Below are 27224 nucleotides of genomic sequence, written 5' to 3'. Positions count from 1 at the left end.
CACAGTGGAGAGGTGGTTAGTGCTGATGCCTCACAGCAAGAAGGTCACCGGTTGAATCCATGGGCCGGCTGGCCTTTCTGTGTGGCGTTTGCATGTTCTCCCTGTGTCTGCGTGGGTTCTCTCCGGGTACTCCGGCTTCCTCCCACCATCCAAAGACATGCTCATTAGGTTAATTGGTGATTCTAAATTGGCCGTAGGTGTGGATGTGAGTGTGAATGGTTGTCTGTCTCTGTGTGTTAGCCCTGCGATAGACTGGCGACCTGTCTCGCCCAGTGACAGCTGGGATAGGCTCCAGCAGACCCCCGTGACCCTTAACAGGACTAAACGGGTATAGAAGATGAATGAATGAATGAATGAATATGAGTAGACTGGTATAAATCCTATAAAAAAAACAAAACATGCATCATAAGCGGAAGAAAGTATTCCTAATATAATTTTGGTATACACTGAGAAACACAAACTTGCAACTCAAGATGCACCGTATCAAAGGAAGCCATCTAAGTTTTATCCCGCTTTTTGTCGTTCACCGTAAGATTAAACAAAGTTTACTCTTAAATTTATGACACAAACACCAAATTGACAACTGCTCTCTTGCGCCGTGTTTTATTTTGACAGTTGAAACCGGAAGTACTAAAATACGCTAGCAATCCGAAAGAAAACGGCCAAATGCACCGCCAACATTTTCAAGCTAACAAACATTGCTCTGTCCGGTAAAGCCACCCTCAAACACCTCTCAAAGGTAGGTTTTGTTAAACGTTAACCACCGGTTAAACACCGGGTCACGATAGAGAGACATCTGTCAAGGAAGCTAGCTTGCCGTTAGCTAAGACTAGCTTTGTTTTTGTGTCTTTTTTACTAGCTTTATTTTGCTTTCCTTTAGTCAAAGCTAACACGCTCGGAAGTAAGCGGCTACTTCAAGTCAACTAAACAAACAAACATCGCAACGTACAGTGTAATAAAATTATGAGTAGTTGTGATGCTACTAAAATACGTTATTATACTGCTAGCTGCTAAGCTAATACAGTTAAGCGGGTTAATGTTATCTGTTAGGAATGTGACGCTGTTCGCCGTGGTTGCCTGACAACGGACAGTTAAAGAGACAGTACCTATTTGACCTGTCTGAACCGACTGGCATCTAGCTAACGTTATTTAGCTTTTTTAGGCGTCTCTGTCGACAGTAGTTGCCAATTTAAGCAAGAATGGCAATTTGTGTTGTCAGCTGGGTTGTGTAACTTTTCCGAATGGAGATGGACGAGGAGCTGGAGAACTTCCTCAGGGAGCGCAAGGCAAGAGTGGCCGAGGATAAAGCATGTTTACATGACCCTCCATATATGGAAATAAAGGTGCGTTTGAATTGCTTTAGTTCATGATCCTGACATTTTTCACCTTTTTACATATTTAATATATGATATGGTATGAGAGAACAGATATACAGGTGATGTGGGCAGCACCTTTACACACAAGCTTTATCTTAGACTTAGATAGACTTTAGTGATCTGCAAGGGAAAGTGCTTGGTCACAGTAGCTTAGCTGCACATTAAAATAACACTCTTAAGAACCACAAGTAAATAAAATAAAAAATAGTACAAGCAAAAAAATTACAGAATTGGCATATGAACATATGTACAAAAAATAGAGATGGAAGAATATATAATATATACATAGGAGTGATGGTAAGGTACAATAGTGTCCATTAACATGAATAACATGTTATCTGTTGCACAAACGTGAGTTGTTGTACAGTTTGATAGAGAATGGTATGAGATGAGATGGGTTGTCCATGATGGAGAGCAGTTTGTCCACTGTCGTCCTGTCCCTCACTGAGACAAACGTCTCCAACTCACTTCCAATAACGTGACCAGCCTTTCCGATCAATTTGTCGACTTGTGTGGCAGTCCTGTCCCCATCGCCAGTATGCATCCCCATCCTTATTATATCTATACCTTATTTAAGTACACTGAGAGCCGTGTGTGTGACCGGAGTCAAATTCCTTGAGGGTGTGTGTGTACACAAAAGTAGTTCTACGTATGTGTTCTACTGGGAGCAGGCTTGGATGTACAGCCTCACAGCAGCAGTACTGCCCAGTGCTGTTATAGCGCCATGGAGGGGGTTTCAAGCTTTACTTTCACCCTCTGATCACCCACCACATCCACGGGCTCGGTAGGGCTGCTCCAACAGATCATGGAAGATGGCTGATGGTCATAAAAGGACCTCTTGAGTGCTCCCTGCAGTCTCCTAAGTATCCTTAGCAAGTAGAGTCTGCTCTGGTCTTTCTTATAAATTGACCTAGTATGATCAGTCCCGTCCAGGTTTTTGTTCAAGTGAACACCCAGGTACTTACAAGAGTCCACTATCACTATGTCCATACCCTGGATGTTCACCAGTGGGTGTGTCTGTGCAGAAATTCACCACCAGCTCCTTGGTTTTACCCACATTCAGCTTGAGGCAGTTTCCCTGCCACTAGACTACAAAGTCTTGGATAGCCTTAAATAAATCTTATTCTGATCTGAATTTGTGATGACCATGACCTTTTATGTAGACCACTTAAGGTGGTGTCTGTCAGCACTTTGCAATCAAAATAAGACGTCTCTTCAGTTTCTGTGGACGCATGCTGAAGTGGATCACACTCCTCAAATCTCTTACTGAACAGTAATCTGGATCCTATTCCATATTTATTTTAATGCTGGATATTTTGCTGTTTTCAAATCGTAGGCGAAACCCTACAGAGTTTATGAGTCCACTGTGAAGGAGAACATCCCTCCCAAGTCTGCAGCACAGGGAAAAGGTATAGAACATGACCACACTTCCCTTTGAATTCATATTTCTACTTAAGATAATTATTTTTTAATAAAAACCTGTCCAGTCTGTCATTAATAATAACTGTTTTGAGGGTTTGGTGTTTCCTAACAGTGTCAGTTGTCTTGTTTTGGCATGAAATTCTTCACCTCGTGTCTCTATTAAATATTGATGCCTGCATTTTGTCAGAGGAGAATTGCAGTGTGGGCCTACCCCTCGGTTTGGAGTATGAAAGGAAGAAACAGCGGCTGCAGCATGAGCTCCGTATGGACTACAGGCGCTACATGGCTCAGGTGACTGTCACGTACTTGTTTACTTATGAGTATGGGTGTAGCAAATGAGCTTGGCGGTCAGTTCAGGCTTCGTTTGTTTTATTTTTACATGAAGCTAAATTGTGCTCTAAGCCTTAAGCTAGAAGTCACGTGTATCAGGTCCATATGTTGAATATAATGGGAGCTTTGAAGTTCATATGTGAAACACTTGTCAGAAGTTGTCGTGCAGGGCCAGATCCAATGAAGTCAGCATTTCTAGATTGAATAGGTCATATCTGTGTAACACTTCTTGGCCAATTCAATGCTCCAGTTCTTGAATTGGGACCCAGCTTTCAGCTTCTTGTGCTTTACGTTCTAGCTTGGTCATTAGTGCTTTTTCACATTGTCTTTATAAGTCACACCTGTAAAATCATAAATTGATTTTCAAGCATTTTATGTTACAGAAAAACCACTTGGACTACTTCGAGCCTGGACCTTTAAGCCACCTCGATAACAGAAAGTCTGTTAAGGTAAATCCAACTTTGATGATTCCAGTTGATTTGAAAAGTAGATTTTTGACTTTGACTGTTTTACCACCAAACCTTTAATCAAAGAAAATAACAATGAATGCCTAAATGGATGGCAGAACTAATAGACAGACAGACAGACTGTTTAAGGTCAACTGTGACGCTGCTTCCCGTCATCTGTGTCTGGCACTTAAACTTACAGCAAAGACTACAGTCAAAGGCCAGAATTGTACATATGTTCTTTGTCTACGTACCAGTCTGTATCCATCATTCAAGAGGGGAAAACAAAAATTAGCTAGGAGGTTCGGAAGCCATAAAATATCTTCAAACTGTTGTACCGAGCTGATTTCTCCTAATCAGCGGCTCTGCGTTTTACTCGTCCTCAATTATTATGTTACTGTGTATTTGTATTTGTATTAGGGCCGGGACTCGATTAAAAAAATTAATCTAATTAATTAGAGGCTTTGTAATTAATTAATCGAAATTAATCGCATTTTAATCGCATATAAATATTTGACCTGAGAACAGTGAGAAGTAATTTTTTCCATATGGATTTTTAGTATACCATTGAATAATGACTACATTTCCCATCCACGGGGCCAACCAAAGCGGTCTCATCAGCTTCTTCTTTCATGTTCACTGTAGTTTGTTGTTGTCTGAAGTAATGAACAGTGTTGCCAACTCCTCAGTAAGGAAAGTAGCTACTGGCTGTCCTAAAAGTCGCTAGAAGTCGCTAAATGACGTCATCGACTAATTTGCATAATTTACCTTTTGCATGTAATTGTGATGGACGCTGTATTATTAACGCGCCTCCTTTATCCGGGCTTGGTATTGGCAAAATGACTCTAAAGAGACACAGTAACTTAAGTTTTTTTTTTTTTTTTTTTTTTTTTAGTTTTCTTAAGTTTGGTTTAGTTTCTAGCCTACAAGTCACAGGCACAGAAGAACATGAGCATTTTTTGCCTTAATTAGAATATTTTTAACATTTTTTGTACAAACGGTTTTTACTTGACAAAATTAACAATCTAAATGGATTATTATTTTATTATTTATTTTAGTGTGACAGTGAAGAAACATTTACATCCCGCTCTGTAAACCAGGGCGCGATCAGCGGCAGCTTTGCGCATGCGCCATTCGTTTGCAGTCTGGACGCGGTGGCGTGGTTCTCCCTCTCTGCTCTGACTGCTGCTGCGCGGTGCTACTGTGAGACTGACCGCCTGTGAGTGCTTTGGGACGGGAGAGGGGCTCACGGCAGCACCCGCTGCTTGTTGAGGACACTGTAATGAACGCTAGTTGGTGCTCCAGTATAATCGGTCCGCCGAAACTCAGTGAGAAACGTTCCGCGGTGCAAAAATAAGTGTGATTAAAATGCGTTAAAAAAAATTAACGCGTTATTTTTGTGTAATTAATTAATCTTAATTAACGCGTTAAAGTCCCGGCCCTAATTTGTATATTTGAATGTTCAGATAAGATGAAAATTGATTCTGTGTGCCATTTAAACTTAGTCTTTTTGTTTACTTTAATGTCTCTGCTGGTGTACTAGTTCTCTGAGCTGATCAGCCAGTCAAAGGAATCTCTTTCATGGATGCACTACGCCACAATTCAACATTATAAGCCATGAGAATTAAAGTTTGTTAAAACTGAGCAGAGAAGGTGAAACATACATAAATAGTTGGAAGTGATTCATAAATTGCTGAAATAGGATAATCAGCTTAAATATTTAGCTCTTCTCAGCAGATAAATGGTTCAAATTGTAAGGAAATATTGACTTAAAGTAATGCCAGTTCAAGTAATAGTTGTACAAATGAATAACGATTCTCAGTCGTTGTGGTCAGACAGCTTTACTGTTTTGTATCCTCTTGACTTTCATGTTTAACATAATCAGTGACAGCCAATTTAGTTTTTTAATACTACGACCCTATTGCAATTTTATATATCCTCTAGCAACAGCCCCTTGAAGACGAGGCGAGTTTTCTACCAAAACAGCGATCACCCTTGCAGAGGGATGCTGCTACTCTAACAGAAGGCTGGCACAGGGCTCTGCGTCTTGCCGAGGTTAAGTCCCCCGGCCCAGAGGAGGATGAGGGGCATTCGTCAGTACTTCCCAGGCATCGCGAGAGGCTGGGGAGGCAAATGGACCACGAGTCAGGGGAGGATGAATACTTCAAAGATGAACTGGAAGGCATAAGGCACAGACATGTTGGGGTTGAGGGCAATTATGAGAAGAGGAGAGCCACGAGGACTGCCAGCGGCAGGTAGCTGGGGAACTTTGTATTTGTATTGTTATTTTATGTGTTTGTCATAAAAGCCTGATGAATAGTAGCTGACTTGTGTTTTTGTCTATATATTGTGCCGTTGTCTCTATTTCACAGTGTTTTATGTGACTTTTTTCAGGGAAAAGAGGGAGAATCCTGTCGGTGTTGCCAGAGAAGGAAGGAGATTAAGAGCATTGACCAAACAGGAGGATGCTGAGTTTGCCACTGGCCTTATAATAGGTAAATGAACATTGGATGCCTTTTCCAGCTGAGCAGTTTGTGTTAAAAACCAGAGCCCCAAGATTTAATCAGAATCATCAGACTAAATGGATTGGTCTCAGAAAAGAAGTTGCTTTGCTTTGCTTATAACACAATTAGAAGAAGAGGATCTATTACAATGTGTAATAATAAATACTGAAGAATGAAAATGTTCAAGAGTAACTTCACTGAGTAACTTTGTCCAGTGTTATGTGATAGAAGTTAAAGACTCATGTAGAAAGCACTGGGAGTCTCAACATTAAAACCGCCTTGCTATTATTGTGTATGTCACCAGAAAACCTTGTGCCACTGAAGCAGTTCTGGCCTTTTTGGGCTGTTTGACATTAACCTCCTAGGGATGTCTCATGGTGTCTGCTGCTGGATCTTTGTTTGGGGATCCTTTGAGTTTGAGGGGTGGGGCCTCAGACTAGACCAAGAATAGAATAAGGCCAATTTGGAGGGTCCTGATTGGGAGATGTGCTTGATTTTTGTTAATGTTTGGGTTTGTGTTATCCAAGAACCCAAGCTTTACCTGCAGAGCATTGTACTGCAACATGTATTCACTTCAGTGGTTGTTATGTTGTGTTGTTATGTTCATAGTCTCTGTAACTGTTGTCTTTAAGGAGCAGCTGACACAGAGGAGGCCCTTCAGAAAAGGAAGGAACACTATAGACAGGAGTTACAAGAACAGATAGCAGAACAGCTCCGCAACAAAAAGAGGTAATGCTGTGAGTCCTCATTGGTCCTTGTCTTCAAATGTCCACCTAAATATTTTAACGTTTTGGCATGTAGATGACACTAACAATGGCTGCAACAATAAGCCAACGCCTATTTTTCTTTTTGTCAAAATTCAGTAATAAATGCTGCATGTGTATCTTTCTTTGTTGTAGAGAAAAAGATTTGGAGTTGAGAGTTGCAGCGACGGGAGCAAATGACCCTGAGAAACAGGTCAACTCTCTTTTATTCTCTTTTATTTCTGTCTCTACCTGGCCAGCCTCAAAAAGATTGGTCCTCCTATAGGAGCAGAGCTCTCCTCAAGGTTTCTTCCTGTTAAAGGGAGTTTTTCTCTTGCCACCATCGCCTTAGTGGCCCTGGGTTCTGTAAAGCATCTTGAGACAATTTGAACTGACAAAATTGAATTGAACTGAATGACACTCAACCTTCATAGAGTCCAGGTGAAGAGTCTTGACAGTATATTTGTTTTTTGTTTTTTTATTTTTCCATTTTGTCTCACAATATAGCCGGACCGAATCAGGCAGTTCGGACTGAGCAGGAGAAAAGATCCTCACGTTTTGGAACCTTTAGCAACAGGAGAGAGTGGCTCGTCGTCTAGAGCTCTACCCAATAATGAGAAGATTGGTGCTAGAGAAAGAGACGTGCCTCCCCCTGAGCAGCCCCATGTGGCCTTCCAATCCCCTCTGCTGGAGTACAGCTCTGCCCTGGGCCTGACGGGAGGCGGGCTGTCTCCCAACCATCCGGCTGCCCCGTCCTTCCCCAGTGCCATGGACATTCACAGGTATTCCTTAAACGTAAACCTTGACATTTGACATTTTAACTACTGTACAATAAAGTCTAAAGTATCTTTCAACTAAAGTTCACTATAATTTCATTACTTATACATAGAATACATTTTGCACGGCTGCATCTTTAGATACATCTGATTCAGTAACTTATAATATAACATTATGGATCACGCATTTTTATGTCTCATGTGAACTTGAGAAATTTCCCAGTTTTGGATTTATAAAGTATCTCTCTCTCTCTCTCTCTCTCCAGAAATCCACTGTTTCCTCCTCACCCTCCTTCTTCATTAAGTGAAGCATACAGAAACCCGTATGGAGAACCTCACCACTACTACGGCAATAGAAATCTGCTGTACCCAAACATGGCCTACTGTAAGTGAGACTAGATTCCCTTTTAGTTAAGAGGCATTTTTTATTAGCAGCAGAATATCAAATATGCTAGATTCTCCATCTTAATCAATTTTGTGCTTGTTTCCTCTGTTCAGATGGTCATTTACCAGCTCATGGTGCTGGTCTTCCCGTGTCCTACTGGAATGTACCACCAGGGGGAGCTGTTCCCAGCCAGTTTGGTAACCACAGCCCTCACAGCCAGCATAGTGGAAGCAGCTTTCCTGAGCCTCCAATACAGTAAATCACTTCTCTGCACTTGTTGTAAAGATTTGGAAAAAAAAAATTAGCAGAGTGTCTGTGGGCTAGGAATTAGGAGAAGTGGACTTTTAATATCCTATAAGGGGACATAACAGAGGTGTTAATGGTCACTTTTGGTGCAAGAGATGCAGTAAAATGTGGTAGAAGAACACTTTCTTAAAAACAATCAGGCAAAAATCCTGATCACATAGCTCAACAGTGTGGTTTTACATTTGTTCTTGCAGACCCCGCAATGAGAACGCTTCTGTGGACTCGCAAGCCAGGGGCTTCGTTTTAGAGAAACCTAGATTGACCAGGCAAAGGATTCTGAGTTACAGAGAGGCTCTTCAGCAACAGGTAGGTTAAACGAAATTTACACATTTTCTCCTCAAGCACAGAAAGCTGGTCCTGACATTTTATACTGCATTATAGTAACATATAATATAAAAAAATATACATAAAAACATTCTTAACCTTTTCAGCGAGTGTTGTAGATGTTTTAAACAAAGGCACTTTATACATTTATGGTCAAAGACACATTTGCAGCTGTGTACCAGCTGCATCAGCTCTGTTCAGGTCAGGCCTGGAAACATCATCGCTGGAGTAGAAAATAAAATGGTTGCAGATAGCTTTTAACTTTCACTGCATCCTAGTCTGTGATATGTTGGCAGGAGACTTCCAGGAGAGGGAGCAGCGAGCTTAACAACAAGGTAAAGGTATAGATCTAGTTAAGACTAAGCTGTACAGTGGAAGCTGAGTTACATCCTTAGATCCCCACGAAGTTGTTGTTAGTGTTTGCTGTAGACAAGTGTTTGTGAGATCTTCCCCCAGTTCCACCTTGATCCCGTCTAGATCCCCTTTTTTTTCCTCTAAACAACACAAGTGCTCTCCCGTTAGCCTAGTCTAACACCAATTGGATTTGGTGTTATGATTGTGCTTTGTTTGAATGATTATTATTGTTTCTTGGATTGTTTTTATGCATCCACATCAACAACAGCCATCAAAACTTCTTCATATTTGGCACAACTGATTGTTCACCTAAACTCAAGGATAATTAATTCATTTGAAAGTTTTTGCTCGTAACACGTGCTGATCACGACAACATTTCACACAACTGACCCTTTTCCTGGCCTTTTAATTGGTTGCAGACCCACCAACCAGAGGGCTCCTAACATGGTTATTGTTGCTAATATACTTCTGGTTAGATAAACAACTTGAGCGGTTAAAATTCTTTTGTCAAAGTGGAGTGAAACGCGGAGCGAGAACCGGACAGGAAGTTTCCCCAAGCCGAAAGTAAATGTGGAGAATTGTCCAACAGGAAGATATGATGTGGTGATGGCATTTTAAAACCAAAAGGTCATAGGTCAACTATGTCACTACTACGTGGTGTCTTCATGACATACAGTCTGGACAGACATGGATGTAAAGGGCAACATGACTAATTGGTGCAGACATACAACCATACAACCTGGATTTTCACAATAAGCCGTAATGATCATAGCGTAAATCTAATGCGTCTATTGTCTACTGGGCGTTAAATAACCGTGCTGCAGATCCAGGAGCAACAGGAGCGGAGGCGCCTGGAGAGGGAGGAGAAGGAGCGTTACGAGGCTCAGTTGGAGGCTGACATGAAGAACCACCAGCCCTGGGGGAGAGGTGGAGGAGGAGCTCCGTTGAGGGACAGCACTGGAAATCTCATTGGTAGGTCCCAGTGCAGTGTCTAGCTAGAGTTACAGTGAAGTCAAAGCAGACTTTCTAGCATTTGCTGACGCTAGCCTTTGATCAGGATGTCATTGTCACGTGCTTCGTTGACACACTGCTTTACAAATAATCTGATGTTAGATGAGTGTAGCAGGCCTTGACGGATAAGTGATACTCAGAAGAGTGACTGAAATGATTCTAAAGTTAGGAGCCAAAGTAGAGCATGTCTTATTGAGTCTGTACTTCTTTGCAAATTGGGAATCAAATGCAGCACACCCAAGCCTTGATAACTAACCCCAGTATTAAATTATCTTTCCTGTCGCCCAGCTGACCTCAACCAGATGCACAAGCTGAATGAGGAGGCTTACAGCAACCCAGAGCAGTGGCAGAGGAGAGCCACGGCTGCCGTGACGTCCCACCGGGCAGAGCTCCCTGACCCCAATGAGAGGGTCTCTGGTACTGTAGCAGAGTGCAGTATCCATGACACTAGTGACAGGCTCTCTGGTACTGTATCCATCTTCTTGATCAATTTAGCGTTGTTTTTATCAGATGATGTTCACCATCACGGTCTGCACCTAAAACACATGGATACAGTTTTATTTAATGTAATATTTTAAAGGTGATTTAAGAGAGGAAATATAAAAATAACAGGAATACACTTGGTTAAGAACACTCTCCGTGCAGTGACAGCTAAATGCAGACTAACACTGACTGCACTGTGTGATTACTTCACTGTGGAGCTCATACAAGACTGTGTACTGAGATTGGATCAGTGCAACATCTCCTAACATAGTCATGCCCTTAGCTACCCACCCCCTCAGGACGTTTTCTCCTAGGCTTGAAGGTAAATGTAGAAAATAAGGTTTATTTGTCCCAACTCACAGTAGAGCTTCTTTTGTCTTTTGTAGGATTCACCCATGTCCAGACCTCGCAGTTTGCCAGAGGCAAAGTGTTTCCCAGCCAACCCACAGAGCAACAGGTCCACGAGCAGGACAGTTACAAAGCTTACCTCAAACAGCAGGTAACAGCCAAAACAGATAGTGGTACTTATACTTGATGTGTTTTTGGTAGGCTGTCTTGACTGACTGACTGAAGCTGCAGTTTCACAATAGAAAAATAACCTTGAAACAAAAATTAAGCAAATTTCCAGTGTTTGAGGTAATGTTGTCCAATCTGCCTTTGTTTGCAGATCGAGGAAAAAATGTGTAAAAAGGCAGAAGAAAGGGAAAAAATCAGGCTGGAGGAGGAGAAAGAGGAGAAGAGGCTGGCGGAGCAGAGGGCCCGCATCCAGAGGGAGTACGAGGAAGAGCAAGAGAAGAAGAAACGAAAGGAAATGGAGGTGAGGAGCTAATAAATGAGTCGGAGGGAGAGTATACTTTGATTTAATAAGTGTATTTGAACCTCTGAATATTTTAATTCACTAGATTAGGTTGCTTAAGACGAGAGAGCTGGCTCGTCTACCTCGTTTCCCTCGATCTTGCCCTCGTCTGCTTGTCTGATCCGTTGCTTCTCTGTCTCTCAGCAAAAGGCCAAGAACGAAGAGCTGATTCAGCTGGCTGAACAGAGGAAGAGGGAAGCTGAGAAGAAGAAGAAGGAACTAGAGGAGAAGGAGAATGCAGCGCTGAGGAGACAGTATGAGAGAGAGAGGCAGGCTCGGGTGGAGGAGGTCAGTTCACAGACCTTTGTTTTTTTCCATTTACATTTTTCTAAATCAGAATCAAAGACTGGAGTATTATCACCATCATCCTTGTAAAGATCAGACATTTCACTTTGTTTAAATGGTAATTTTTTTCAAGTTGCAAAGTTGAAGGTTCTGCACATGTGGGCAAAAATGAAACCTTGTCAGTTTATTCAGTTAATTTAAAACGACTGCAGTCTGTTAACAAGGTAAACTACCACACAAACGTAGGACACTAGCATGTGGCAGCTGAACTGTGAATGGCAGCAATTATACATCCACTTTCATCCAAAGCTCTCTTCAGTTTCAGCTTCACTCATTCACACGCTGGTGAAAGTGAGCTACCATGCGAGGTGCTGTTCTCTCCACTGGGAGCAATTTGGGGACACTTTGACAGATGGGCGAGATGAACCTGCCAACACAGTGATTAGTGGAGCGCCTACCTCCTGAGCCACAGCTGCCCCTTTAAAGATTTGCTTTGCTCTGCTTTCCACCCTTTGCTTGCATAGGGAAAGATGATTTAAAATGCCCAGAATGGGTGAAATCACTGATCCATTAGGCTGACCAGCCTCACTGTCTACGCTGCCACGGACTTATCATGCTCTGCTGCCTGAGCAGCTGCTGTTAAGGACCAAATATACAGAGCTACAGTCGATGAACAGCAGAACAGTGTCTCTGTTTAGGATGCCAGATCAGCCAGTACTATTTGTGTTGCTTTACATGATCAAGACATTTTTTTATTGGGACGCCACATGTCATTTTAATCTCCTGGTTGAAGATTGGCTGGAGTCGTTTACAGTGATTTGTTTACAATAAGTGCAGCATGTTAAACACAAACAGTAGGCAACAACCATCAAGTAATAAAGTCACATTTTATTTATTTGTTGTGTCTGAAACTGATATGTACTGTAATAAAAGGGGAACTGTGTGTTATTAGGTCCGCAGGGAGCCCTCACCTCCGATACCCACTCTCCAGAAGAAACATGGGCGGCACCAGTACACCCCCAGACCTCCGACTGTTGACAGCCAGCCCTCTACAGCCCTCTTGTCTGTGAGTCATACGTACACATACCTTCAGAGTACAGTGGTTACAAACACGTCATTAATGTCCTTAGTTCATAGTCCTCTTAATTTTTCATTCTTGATAACACATTTAACAACAAACCTGCTCTCCATAAAAGAGAGGAACTTCCTGCAACTCCTTGCCTGGATAAATAAAGGTTAATAATCTGTTTTTTTTTTTTTTTAAGGAACGCTCTCTGTCTGGTCTCCAGTCTCCTCCTGTCCCTGCCCGTAGGAACCAGCTACGAGCTGCAGGTACTGTAAACATGCATGCAGAATTTTTCAGACTTAAAGCTAACAAGTCAAACCTGTGTTATCGGGCCGTCAACTTAACGGCTCACATCTATTATATTATCTAGTCGTTAAAGCTTATTACTGATAGTGAAAACGCTGTATCATACATAGACAGTTTGTGTTTTCAGGAGACCACCGTGACGTCTTCAATGAGCTGTCAGCGTTGCGTCGGCAGCTTCGCAGTGAACAAAAGCGTCTGGAGGGTCACCTGCAGCACGGCGACTGGGAGGAATCAGACTCTCCTCTGAGTAACAGGTCAGACCCACAAAGAGGCATCTGTAACTTAATAGTATTTATCACAATAAGTGCAGTATGTGGTGGAGGTATTTATACAAACATGCACTAACTAATAATGATTCACAACCAAGTCTGCTTAATTAATTTAGCTGGAGTAGCTAACCTAAATAAAAGATGAAGACATCAGCTAAAAGTAATTGTTCAAATAGTTCCTAAAATATATTTTCAACCAAAGTGATGGATTAGTACTTGAAAGTAAAATGTCAACTTAAAGTAATGATTCAATGATGACTTCATTTAAATAAGGAGTAAAATATAATGGCTTTAAGTGGTGGCTGAAAGGAATGGATAAATTAAATTAAAATAGCTTTAAGTGATGGATATATATTGTTGAAATAAATGTTGGTGCCAACAGGAGTTGTGACATGGCTGGCCAGCTGTGTGTTCATACCTAGCCTTAACATATGTCTCCACAAACGTCTCCAGCCAGTACTTGGGCACTGTGGAACATTGTGCAAACAGCTGCTTGACACAGTGCTACTGCTCACCATGAAGAGCACTGTGGTAAATGAGCTGTGAAGTTCTCTCTCACTCACCAAAAACACACAGGTTGTTATTATTTATATATCCCTGCCCTGAAATTAGTTATTTTAGAGATCTGCAGAAAAGCTCACTAATAAAAGTAAATAAAGACCCTGGACATTAATGAGTAATTTAAATTTTACTCTGCATCGTTTCTTAGCTTACATCAACACAATCACGACATGACAGATATCCTGCTCGTGTTTTATACACATATAATGCTGTGTAAACTATATAGTAAGTATCAGCAATGACCACAGTCCAGTTGGATCCTCACAGGGAAGCATTGTAGAGTCGTATGGCCTGAGGGACAAACGACCTCCTCAGTCTGTCCGTGGTGCAGGACAGAGACAGCAGCCTGTCACTGAACGAGCTTAGGGTGGTGGACATCGTTCATGATGGATTGGATATTATTCAGTGTTCTTGCATCTGCCACCGATGTCAGGGCCTCCAGTTCTGCCCCTACCACAGAGCCCACCTTCTGTATGAGCTTGTCCATCTGTGAGGTGTCCTTCTTCTTAGTGCTGTCTCCCCAGCACACCGCAGTGTACAAGAGGACACTGGCAACGATAGTCCGGTTGAACATGTCCAGCAGCTTCCGGCAGATATTAAACAACCTTAGCCTCCTGAGGAATCGGAGACGACTTTTTTTGTATACAGAGTCTATGTTAGCCAGCCACTCCAGTTTGTGATCCAGCTGTAGATCCAGGTACTAATAGGTCTGAACCACCTCTACACACTCCCTGTTGATGGTTATGGGCTGCAGGTGGGTTTTGGACCTTCGTCCCTTAATGTGGCCAGGACACATTGGTCCTGGGAAATAATGCCCAGAGATGATTTCACAGATCATTCTGTTACCAAAAAAACTCCTCTGGGTATCATCATCTGTCACGGTCTAAACACAAGCAAGCAGTCTGTGTTGCTAGCTGTGTTGTTATAGTTTTGAAACACAAATATAGCAGGCAAAAAGGCACTCAATCTTGCTTTTAAATGAATATTCACTTATTGCTCTCCACATCATTGTTGTCAGAACAACGACGTGCCCATAAATGCCAGCAGTTCCTCACAGGACAATGAATGTTTGAACGACTGTATTCCGATATGCATAGCTCAAAAGATGGATTGTTGTGAGTCGTGATCTTGTGGAATCCAGCTCTCTAACAAGTTCATTTGTGTGTCTGCTTGTCTTTTCTTTATCCAGACACCAGGAGCGTCCAATGGTGGATGTGTTTGACATGGCCAGGCTGCGTCTCCAGGCTGCGGTCCGACGGCCAAACTCCAGAAATACAGAGCCCAGAAACCTGCTTCGAATCCACGACTCCCTTCAGCTCAAACACACAGGTTTGCCTGACAGTCTTTATAATTGTGTTATCCTGTAAATCAGCTTTATTAGATGTGACCGGTTTATTTGTATATTTATGAGGCAGGTGGTGAGTCGAGGCTGGGTTCCAGCGATGATCCTAAAATAGAGGAAATAGGTGTGGGCAGCCGGAGGAGACGGGACTACAGGGATCCATTTCACCAGTTCAGCAGTCAGAGGTCTACAGTGCAGGATGGTGAGAGCACACAGCACTTTTTTTATTCCCCAACTTTGTTAAAAAGAAGCAATAATTTTATAACATTAACATTCACAATGCAAGTCAGAGCAACATCAGGTGATCGATATTGTTACCAATTGAAAATGTTGTATAAATAACGTTGGATCTTGTGTTTCAGATTATTTTGACTTGTCTCCGCCACACCAAAATGATTATCTGGTAAGAAAACATGATGCTAGGTTACAAAATAATCCGCAAAATATTAGAAATGTATAAAATATGAATGGAAATGTAAACAAATGAATGTGTGTTTTGCAGAGAAGTGTGATTGGAGGATCCACAAGAGGTTCTCTGCTGGAGTCAGAGAGTGCTTTCATTGGTAAGACCCGTTTAACAGAGCTACTATAATTAAAGCATTTTTACTGCTACGCTTTTGACTTGTTTGACTTTTGAGCCCAGCTTGACCTGACCTTTCAACCTTCCAAATACCCAAAACACTCTGGGCTACAGCACAGATATATTTTATTCTCTTCCAGAATACAAACATTATTGAACTCCTGCCAGCTTTGCTTCTGATACGAGTGATTTTTCCAGCTCCTGTTAGAGATGGTGACACATAGTTCAAAATGTTCAGCTTTTACAAAATTGCCTACAGCCTAGTAACAGAAAGTTAATATTTAGATTCTTAAAACAACTTTATGCAATTCATCCTGTGAGAATATTCATCTATTTTGAAGTTGTAAAGCTCAAATCTTGCCAGTGTTTGGCTTCATCAAAAAGGTGAGCAGTACATCCACAACATACGAAGTAAAATGGTCACAAAGAGTTACGAAGCTTTTCACCACTCACAAAACTAGCATTATTATTTATGCTTATATGTTCACACATACGCAATACGCACATACGCAATGGGCAGCCATGCAAGACAAGGCGTCCAGGGAGTTGTTGCTTGAGGCACTTCAATCCTGGACACGGTGGGGATCAAACCAGTGATCTCATGGTCCTAAAGCTGGTTTTCTAACCACACGTGAACATAAACAAGGAAGCAGCAACACTTGAACTTGGGGCCTCTCGATCTGCAGTCGAACGCTCTACCACTGAGCTACAGTATATCCCAGCGCAGTGATCAGTACCTATCAAAAGTAGTCAGGCTCACTGATGCACGTGGAGAATAAAGGCTGGCCAGCACGGTCTGATCCAACAGACGAGCTTCTTCTAGCTCAGATTGCTGAAAAGGTTCATGCTGGTTCTGATAGAAAGGAGTCAGAACACACAGAGCATCACAGTTTGTTTTGTATTGGGCTGGATAGCTGCAGACCAGTTGGTGTGTCCATGCTGACCACTTTGAATAGAAAGATCAAAGACCATACCTTGAAGTATCTAGGGCTGATCTTCCATTTTGTCTTGTGTGTGGTGTTTTGAGACCCCCTAGGCGAAGTCTCCCCAGTCCCTCGCACCCCAGAGCACGAGAAGGCTCGTCAGCCGTCGGCCAGGGAGAGGAGGAGGATGGCCAAACAGTCACATCGCCCTCAGGTACCTCGTTTCAACAGCAGCCATGTGGCCTATATATTTGTGCTATCCTGGTGTATGTCTCTTTAACTGTTTACCTCATCGTGACTTCTGGTTGGTTCAGGACCGAGCTGCTTCCAGCCAGCCCGCTGGCCATCATGACGACTACTCCGCCCACTCAGGTAACAGGCTGCGGCGGGACGCAGAGCTCGGTGGCGATTGGAGGAGCGGGAACAGGACAGATCGGCTGATGGGTATCAGTCGTCGTGGCAACACAGCGGGTATGACTTTATATATTTTGTTTAGCAAATCGTTGCATTTTGTGATGTAATGCTGTAACTGCTTTGACTGTAACGTGCGTAACTAACCTTTTGACCTTTTTTCTTTTAGGCCCATTAGATCTGTCTGATGAGGACTCCTCCACTCCCCAGTTCTCTCCTCACAATCTCAACCATCAGAGCTCTTTAGAAACTGTCGCCACAGATCCATGGATGCGGCCCGGGACGTCCGACACACTGAAATGTTTGGACCGTCCGTTGAGGAGGCAGCGCTTGATAACGTAGAACTTTGTCGCCCCAAGATTTGGAGGTGCCTTTTACTTTTGACATCCGGAACAGCTCACTCTGTCTTGGATTGTGAAATCACGTCTGGTTGATCAAGTCATGCTTTTGTGATGGATATATGAAGGCTAACTTTAATCAGTGTTTACATCTAAGAACCTCGTCCCACAGTGGGAACATACATGGACAGTTATTATTTTATTGACTAACTTATGTTTTAAATAAATTATATTTTAAAATACATGTGATGTGTTCTGATGATTTGCTTTCTGCGTATATAGACCTAAAGGCTTCACAGCCTCGAGTCTATAGGAACCTTTTAGTTCCTTGAAAGAAGTTCCTGGTTCTTAAATTTCTTTGAGTGGAAACATGGCTGCTGTGAGCATGTTACCATGCTAACGTTAGCGTTAAGCTTAAAGCTCAAAGAGCCTCACACATGGCCGTAGACATGTAGAGAGAGATGAGATTTTTATGAGGTTGACAGTATCTGGGGGTTCCAGCTGTGTAAAGAACAAATGTTCCCAGATCCCATTGAAACCTTGTGTAGTCGGTCTCCAAGCGGTTGTTAAATTATTCAGTGTGTGCGGAGCAGCTCCAGGACTAGTCTTTAAAGACAATCTGAATCATGTTTGGGTTTTTTTTTTTTTTCCTCTTTGGTGAGCATGTGGACTAATCTCTTAAAGTCATCGACAGGAGATATGTCAAACCTTCATGGCAGGTTATTTTTTTTCTACATCTTGAAAGGCCTTCAGGGACCATCCTCTACAACCAGAGCAAGTGAAAACAACAAACAGCATCACTGCAGAGCCTGTGACTGTTTATCATTTGTCTTCTGGGTTTGATTTTCTGACAAAATACTCCATGAAAGCAGAGCTGTTTATCATTGAAGTTCTGGAAAAAGAAAATGCAGCAGAACAGACAAGAACAAGTGATGGCAAAAAAAAACAACTAAGGCGTGAATTACTACCACAAAACCAAAATGTGCATTCAGACTAGGGGTTGTACCGAATAGTCGACTTCACAGCTGTACTGTGACGCTTTAAGCAGGAAGTTGACTAGTTGCATTGACAATAACAACATGGTCGCCTCCTAGAAGACAGGTGAGGAGCCCAGTGGGTCACTGCAGGAAACTAGCAGGAAACTTGCAATGCACACTCATCTGAAAAGGCATCTGCTAATGCTAGCAGAGGAACCAGGTCCAAATCCTTTCAACAACAGTCAGTAGCAGAAAGAAGGAGGCTGCACATCAACATTTGTCGGTGAATTCCATTGTCTAAAGTTATTAGCTGCTGTACACAGAAAAGGCTTCGAAATACCGCAATTTTTTTATCCTGGCTACGGCTGTGAAGAACTATTAAACGCTACGGACAGTGCCGATTTATATAGGCTAAACATATCTGCAGCAAACAGTATTGATAAACTCATGTGTTTATGTAAAGTTCTTTTAGTTGACATTGTTGCTGACTGACGGTGTTTATGGTGGTGACATGGGCTAATAGACAGTAGTCCGTGTTCAAGCTTTAATAAACTTGCAGAAAAACCTCTGTAGCTTATTTTGTATGAGACGCTTCAATATGTATTCAGGTCAAGAATATATTAGATTTAATTGTTGCTAAGCATTACTTTCTACAGTGTTTTTATGTGTGACGTCATCCACTAGTCGACGTCGACTCGACTTTCACCACATATTAGTCGACTTTAAAAAAAATCAGAAGTCGTTCAGGCCCTAATTGAGACGGTAAAAAGCAAGTGTGACATCACTGGTGTATGTGAGGGGGCAGTCTGGATTTTAGATGTAGTGATGGCACAGACTGGAGAGGGTTTAGTGAGGCTTTAGAGCTCTGGAGTGGTTCATCTGGCGGCTCAGCACATGGCCAGTGGAGGGAAGCAGGTCTGAGTGTTCAATGTGGAAATGCAAGGACAGCAGAGAGAGAGAGAGAGAGAGAGAGAGAGATGGAGGCCGTGGTTGTGGTATCCCAAAACAGAGAACTCGTCTTTCCTGCATGTCTGAGTACACACACACACACACACACACACACACATCTGCCTCTTTCATGGTTAGTCATTCTGCTTTTTCATCGCCCGCTCTCATTCATGCTGTCTCGCTAGTGCACACACACACACACACACACACGTTTTCACGCTCCCTCTTTCCTGCCTGGACGAGCACTGTCACTTGCTCACCCCACCCTTTCTCTCTTTCTCTCTCTCTCTCTGTCTCTATGAGTGATGACCTTCTCCAGCACTGGATAGGAAAGAGGATAGAAGCCATCTAAACTCTGCTATACCCCCATTACTCAACCAGACACCCCAGTGTCAATATACCAACACACACGCACACACACACACTGCGTCCCACTCAACATTGCACTGACTCAGGAAGGCCACAGCGGCGCAGGATGACTAGCGACTTCATCCAAAAATTGATTGTCCACGCAGAAATCCCCTCAGCTGGTTGAAACAATTTATTGCTCCAAACTAATTTTATGGTCTTTAACTTTCCAGCAGCACAACTCAAACCACAAGAGGAGACCAGGAAGCTTTTTGCCGCTACCTCCCCCATGTTCGCAGCCGGCAGAGTGAAGTGCCCACTTTTCAAGCTTGTAGCTTTTAGGCTTTTACGATCATCTAAAAGTGTCAGACGTTTAGCCATTATTAAAGAAAATGGCACCACTTTTAAATAGAAAGATCTGTTAACTTGTGGTGAGTATTACTTATCCTGTGAAAAGTGATGTAGCTACGGTGTGGTGCTCTGGAGGAGCAGGAAGCCTGTGTTACAAATGGCACAGAGTGGGTGCAGCAAAGGAATATGACTGAATTGCATATATACTGCACGTGTACTACGGAGACTGTTGGCTTCTGCTGTGTCAGTTTGAACCATTAAAAAAAATAAACAATAAGCCTCCACGCTTCATGAGATTTGGATGATCAGCAGCATTAGCCTTTTGTCCACAATTCCCTCTCCATTCAGCTTTGCTTTGATTGCCGCTAGCCTCTGACTCAAATATCAAGAAAGAGAGAAGAGACTAGCTATCTTTCTGTCTATCTCCAAAACAGTTCATTAATTTCACCAGCTTCTAGTAAACTTCATGTCCGCTGTTGGACAATTACTTATCTAGCATACCTGCCAACATTTAGACTCTGACGTTGATGTGGACTTTATTGATCGACAAGGGAAAATGCTGGCTCACAGTAGCTCAGTTGTACATAAAAATAAGAATAAACCACAGTTAAAAAGAAAAATAGTGTAAGATAGTTACTAAAATAAATAAAATACAATCGTATAAGCAAAAATATTACAAGATTTGCACATCTGCAAAAAAGAGAAATACAGATAATATAGATTTTGGCTCATTTTTCCGGATTTTGCAAACTATAAATATATCAAATATAAATGGAAACTATTCATCCGGACTCTTACATTTACAAGTGCAGTCCTGGCTGCCTGTCTGCACGGGAAGCCGCTCTGCACACGCTCCCTAAACCAGGTAGTGCATGTCACAGATGGGCTGAAACTGTATGCAGTCGTGTGTGGTGGATTTTTTGTGTATAGATGTCATTTCTGAGATAATGTGGCAAACATGTTACGAAACATGGGGTTTAAATTACGGGAGTTTAATGGTTTAAATAACAACAGGAATGAGAAAAAACGTGTAGTTGTCATACTTACTCTTTAATAAAGTCATAGAGTATTAATCTAAAAATATCAATTAATACAGCTTTAAAACAGCGATGAACTCAGTTTTTAGGCCCACGAGCCTAAACCGACCATTTTGAGCATTCCTTGTCCAGTCAAAGTATATTGCTTTTTTGATACAGTCCCTTTTAGCCGTTTATGGCTCATTTTATGTTTCAGTTCCCAATAAAGCATCATGTAAGCAGAAAGAGACAGACATTTATACCTCAGCTCTTCACAGAGAACTATTTCATCAGCACTGCATTCAAATTCCCTCTCCATTTTTCCCCGGTGAAGTCAATCTTGGCCCCAATTTCCTCCAAAATCACCTCAAAACACATCTGCCCCGCGTCACACCGTGTTTTATGAGTGTGTATCAAGCGCCAGCGGGGAGAAAAACGGCGCCTATGTAAATGACTTCAGTGCCGATCTTGGACGGCGGCAAAGAGGAACCCATTCATTTTGGTCAGCGTTATGAATCCTCGATAAGGCTAATGAACGCCATAGCTCACTTATGCTAATCAGTCTCTTGAATTAGCCTGCCGCTGCAGTGGCCTATTAGTGGGGATCACGGCGTAATGGATGATATTAGGGGCTGCACTGCCCCACTAAAGATTGTGTGAGTGCACGAAGGTAGCCTATATGAGTGTTCCCTTTAAATGTGTTCTTTGTGGAAGCTGATCGTTTAATTGTTCTATCCAGTCGCCACCTGGATTTAACTAAGCAAACAGGTACAAGCCTCCTATTGGATAATTACAGCATGGGTGATTATCTTTCAGCTGGCAGCCCAACTGATGCAATGAGTAGCTTCTCCACGTCTAAAGACACATCCCGTGCTCGTGGAAAAGATGCTAGTCCGTTTGAGAAGTGTCAAATCATTGGCATGCATCAAGCTGAGAAAACATCTAAGGAGATTGGAGAAACTACTAAAACTGGGTTAAGAACTGTCCAATACGATATTAAGAAGTGGAAGGAGAGTGGGGAACCATCGCATCAGGGTAAGAAGAGAGGCAGATGAAGTGATGCACCCATCATGCCTAGTGTCTACTGTACAAGCCTGTGGGGGCAGTGCTATGATCTGGGGTTGCTGCAGTTGCTCAGGTCTAGGTTCAGCAACATTATTATGTGCCCAAAGAATGAGGTCAGCTGACTACCTGAATATACTGAATGACCAGGTTATTCCATCAATGGATTTTTTCTTCCCTGATGGCACGGGCATATTCCAAGATGACAATGCCAGGATTCATCGGCCTCAAATTGTGAAAGAGTGGTTCAGGGAGCATGAGACATCATGGATTGGCCACCACAGAGTCCAGACCTTAACCCCATTGAGAATCTTTGGGATGTGCTGGAGAAGGCTTCGTGCAGTGGTCAGACTCTCCCATCATCAATACAAGATCTTGGTGAGAAATGAATGCAACACTGGATGGAAATAAATCTGGTGACATTGCAGAAGCTTATCAAAACAATGTCACAGTGAATGTGTGCTGTAGTCAAAGCTATTCCAACAAAATATTATAGTATGTGACCTTTTTTAAAAAAAAGATACTGCAGGTTATCACTGGTAATGAGTAATTCCCTTTTTTCACCACTGGATGGCAGTAGTGTATTACTCTGACCACTTGACTACCTTAACTCAAAAAGAGTCTCTCCAGAGAATAAACCTCAGACTGTGAGATAACATATTCACACACATGGCTCCAGACTGGGCTCATTTCATCGGGGCACAGTGAGCACGATTAAAAATATGAGAATATATTTAAATGTATTCAGATTGAGTCCCTGGACTCTGCTCATAGTGTATCACACCCAGAGTCTCCTTTGAAAGAAAAAGAAAAAGAAAACAACAGTCACCTCTTCTTTGTGCCTCTTCCTCACCTCTCCCACTTTTTCTTTTTTCCACCCTGCCCTCCTCCATTCTTGTTTTCCCTCCTCCTTCCTCCTCCTTGCTCCTCAAGTTCACGCCAGGAAGCATCAAACTAAATTTTGGATCAATTCTTTGATCATTCCGTGGTACAACATCTTTGTTACGCCCAATTTAGCGCGGACACACAAACACACACATTGGTGCACACTTGCTCGGCCTATCCCTTCTGTTACCTCTGGGATGCGGCTGACAAATGACAGCGCTACTCATCTGCCAACCCTGAATCTCTTGCTCGGCAGGGTGTGAGCGTGTATATGTGGTGTGTGTGTGTGTGTGTGTGTGTGTAGCTGGAGGAGGAAGGGAAAAAAAATCGTTGTGGGACACGGGGAGATGGAGGGGAGCACTGGCAGGATCCTTGCTCTCTGATTGGTGGAAGTGAACATCCTGCAGAGTTATGGATTTTTGTCAGAAAAGATAGTTTGCTTCGACCATGTTGCTCAGCAGACTATGAAAAGCAGGTTATTTTCTTTCTATCTGACTGCAAAGCAAATATTTTTTTTTGCTGGTAAAATCAGTTATTTGGCCATTTATGGATTTTCTTTTCCAACGTGGGGTGAAGCAGCAGAGGGAAGCAACAGCACCCCTGAAAGGAAAAAGAGTAGACGCAAGAACTAAGAAGTCTCAACGAAGCATCCTTATCACATACCTTTGGATGTTAGGCGAACCCTAAGCATCTCTTCAGAAAGGCCAGAAATATGCGGGCCAGTGGCCGGACAAACAGAAAACTCCCTTCTTCTTGTCATGATATTAAGGTTTTTGGACTTTCTGTTTGGTTTTCATTGTTTCCTGTTTTATTTTGAAATGGTCCATTACCCTACATCTTTCAGTTATTAGTACTTCCTGTCTTTGTCTGTTCTCCCTCTCCCTCTCATCTGTGATTGGTTGCCTCTCCCTAATTCATCTCACCTGTGTCTTGTTTCCTCATCATGTCTCAGTGTATATATATAGCACTACCTTTCTGCCTGTCCCTTGTTAGTTTGTCTGTTCCTTTGCTTTGTATGTAGCTGATGTGCCTGTGTTCTGTGGTTCCTTGCCTGTGTTTGTTTGTTCTCTGTGTCTTGACTTCTTTTTGGACCACCTTCCAGCACTTTTTAGGACTTTTAAGTGAGCTTTATTTCATCCAGCCTTGCTTCTTTGTGTGTGCCCTGCATTAAGGTTACCATCAATGGTGTAGGCCTGGGCTGCAACACACGTATCAGGCATAACATTATGGCCACTGACAGGTGAAGGTAATAACACTGATTATCTCTTCATGATGGCACCTCATAGTGGGTAGATATATGGGCAGTAAGGTGATGTGTTAGAAGCAGGAAAAATGGGCAAACGTAAGGATTTGAGTGAGTTTAACTGGTTCCAAAACTGCAGCTCCTGTGGGGTGTTCCTGGTCCGCAGTGGTTCAAGGAAGGGAACGGTGGTGAACTAACGACAGGGTCATGGCCGGCCATTGGTCACTGATGCACGTGGGGACCGAAGGCTGGTCCGTGTGGTCCAATTCACCAGATGAGCTACTGTGGCTCAAGCTGCTGAAGAAGTTAATGCAGGTTCTGATAGAAAGGTCTCAGGATACACAGTGAATCGCAGTGCAACAGACCAGTCAGGGTGCTCTTGCTTACCCCTGTCCACCACTGAAAGCGTTGACAATTGTCACGACAGAATCAGAACTGTACCGTGGAGCAATGGAAGAATGTGGCCCGGTCTGATGAATCACAGGTGCGTCACTTACCTAGAGGACACATAGCACCGGGATGCACTATGGGAAGAAGGCAAGCTGGCGGAGGCAGTATGATGCTTTGGGCGTAAACCTTGGGTCCTGCCATCCATGTGGATGTTACCTTGACACGTACCACCTACCTAAGCATTATTGCAGACCATGAAGCTATATTCCTTGACGACTGTCGCCTCTTTCAGCAGGATTAATGTGCCCTGCCACAACGCAAAAATAGTTCAGGAATGGTTTGAGGAGCACAACAACGAGTTTGAGGTGTTGTTATCCAATCTATGGAGGCCCCACCTCGTAACTTTCAGGACTTCAAGGATCTGCTGCTTACATCTTGGTGCCAGATACCACAGCACACCTTCAGGGGTCTAGTGGAGTCCAAGCGTAGATGAGTCAGGCCTGTTTGGAACACATGTCTGACTCCACTGTTGCAAAACAAGTGGAGTGTGTTCCTAGTTGGACTGGAAACCAGAAGCAGGGAACATTTTCAATAACTTTTTGCTTGGTTTTGTTGAACATCAGAATCATTCACACCACATTTTTTACTGATTACCTCTAAGTTGTGAAGGTTGTTCAGTCCTGAAAACTTTTCTCATCATCTTCTCTGGGCTGCATGTTGGCTAAACGTGTACAGGGGTTCGTTTTGAACTTCTGTACCGCAACCTGACGGGATTGCAATCAACCAAACGGGCTGTGCATCCTACAACGACCCTGCAAGGCGCGTAGAGGAAGGCGTATACCTTTGTTTGGAGATTTAAGGAATTTCCATCTCCCTCCTGAATTGTCTGACAGCAGATGAAAGAGAAGACTGTGTGTGATCTCTTAAAAGCTGCATGAAAAATATCACTTGTTTCACCACCACGTGGGACCCCCTTCCAAAAAGAGAGACATTTCTGGTGCTTTTATGGATGCAAGCATTAAAATTATTGTATTTCTCCTTTGATTAGCAGCAGGGATCAGTATTTAGCAGGTGGCTGCCAAGTGATTGGGGCACTTTAATGAATGCTGGGGAACCACTGCTTTTATTGTTCGAATTGTACCTTTCAACACGTAACTGACAACTTGTCAACTTATCGCGTGTTACCGTCTCATAATTAAAATTTCTCCAACGCAACAAAAGTGCCGCCTAAAGGCTTCTGTTATCAGAGCTCTCTGTTCTGCTGAACTGAGATTCACTTTTGCAAAAATGAAATTCAGGTCTGTGGGAGTGAGGAGTCCAAGCTCGAGCGAAATCCCACGATTGACGGCAGGAGTGTGATAAGGCAGAGCAGGGGTCACTACTGATGACAGGGCTCTTCACCAACCGGGGGGGAGGAGAGGACGAGAGGCACGGCGAGGCGGCGCACAGGGGTGAGGGAATGAATCAAAACAACTCGACGAAACCTGAACCTCCAGATGACGGAGGCGGCCCACGTCAAACAAAAGGACGTGGCGACGGAGGGGTGGAGTGAATTAGGGAAGCATCGGAGGCCAAAGCAGCAGAGATCAGGTAGAAACAGATGCTTTAATTAGCAGACGGAGAAGTGCCCGCGGCCCTGTGTGTGTATGTGTGTGTGTTTGATGGCTTTAATTAGTTGGAGTGTAAGATGAAACAGAGGAAAATCAACAAAGTGGCATCTCTGTAAAGGTTAACAACCACCCAGCCGCTCCCCTCCGCCTCCCCTCCCTCTCCCATCATCCCTCTGTGATCCTTTCTTCTTGAGAGTTTATAACGGACAGAAATGAGCACGAGGGAGCAAAGATGCACAAGAAGACAGAGTGACTTGTCTTTAATCAAACCCGGTAGCTCAAAGAGCCTTCAGCTTTATTAGCCACACACACACACTTTGTCTCTCTGTTGTTCGAAGGCATACAAATTGAATTCTGCCCTCCAGGAACAGGGGAGAGATTTAGTTTCAAGCCTGTCTCACTGTACAGATTACAGGTAGAAGCACAGAGATTACTGTGAAACTTAAATTGAGTATCTAGTTTCTGATGTCTCGCCTGCGGCCTGAAACACGAAAGACATTTTTTTTCTCTCTCTCACTCGCTCTGTAACTTCGCGGCTAGGATTGTTTTAAGACTATTTAGGTGGGGGTGAATAAAAAAAAAGAGAGAGAGAGAATGATGGTGAGACAGGATGATATGTGAAAGGTTTTAGTCTGCAGAACCTGTAGCCCCCAGACAGTAGACGAGACGTGAGAGGTGACGGGAATTCAGAATGTTTCATTTGTGTGTTTGGTTTTCTGGGAGTCATCGTTTCCTACATCACGCCCCATTATTCCTCCTGATTGGTGGCTGCACCCTCACTTACGTTCAGCTATCAGGATGATTTGGTTTCCTGTGGGTAGATGGAAAACTAATCTGTGAAGATGCATGATTTTTATTTATTTATTTTTTTTTTTTGAAGTCAACAATCACACAACGTCCCTCTAAAATAGTTTGGTGCAAACAGACGTTTCATCCGGATAAGAAATAGTGGGTTTTTACATTTAAAAAAAAAAAAATGTAATATTGATAGCCTACT

General features: G+C 42.9%; 1 protein-coding gene across 4 annotated transcripts; it reads left to right on the top strand.

The window, feature by feature from the left end:
* The first annotated feature begins 312 nt into the window (after positions 1–312).
* Positions 313–17636, top strand: LOC311491664 (centrosome and spindle pole-associated protein 1-like). Of its 4 annotated transcripts, none has more exons than XM_084549648.1 (28): positions 313–328; positions 1220–1343; positions 2713–2785; positions 2986–3089; positions 3512–3577; positions 5519–5829; positions 5969–6069; positions 6711–6807; positions 6978–7035; positions 7329–7603; positions 7864–7982; positions 8096–8237; positions 8483–8594; positions 9791–9938; positions 10266–10442; positions 10847–10959; positions 11128–11277; positions 11461–11604; positions 12554–12667; positions 12867–12933; positions 13101–13227; positions 14993–15132; positions 15219–15347; positions 15508–15548; positions 15648–15708; positions 16753–16862; positions 16963–17119; positions 17229–17636. In XM_084549648.1, exons 2-28 carry the CDS (start codon positions 1242–1244, stop codon positions 17399–17401), a joined length of 3411 nt encoding a protein of 1136 aa, XP_084405774.1. In that variant the 5' UTR covers positions 313–328; positions 1220–1241; the 3' UTR covers positions 17402–17636. The 4 variants fall into 4 exon arrangements, with proteins under 4 accessions (XP_084405774.1, XP_084405775.1, XP_084405772.1 ...); XM_084549649.1 differs by lacking the exon at positions 313–328 and adding an exon at positions 375–739 and having other exon boundaries at positions 10266–10394; XM_084549646.1 differs by lacking the exon at positions 313–328 and adding an exon at positions 375–739.
* The last annotated feature ends 9588 nt before the right edge of the window (positions 17637–27224 follow it).

The sequence above is a fragment of the Chelon labrosus genome (assembly GCF_963514085.1).
Source record: "Chelon labrosus genome assembly, chromosome: 8".
Taxonomy (NCBI): Eukaryota; Metazoa; Chordata; class Actinopteri; order Mugiliformes; family Mugilidae; genus Chelon; species Chelon labrosus.
Note: the sequence above shows the minus strand (reverse complement) of the source record. Positions and strands in the feature narration are given on the sequence as shown.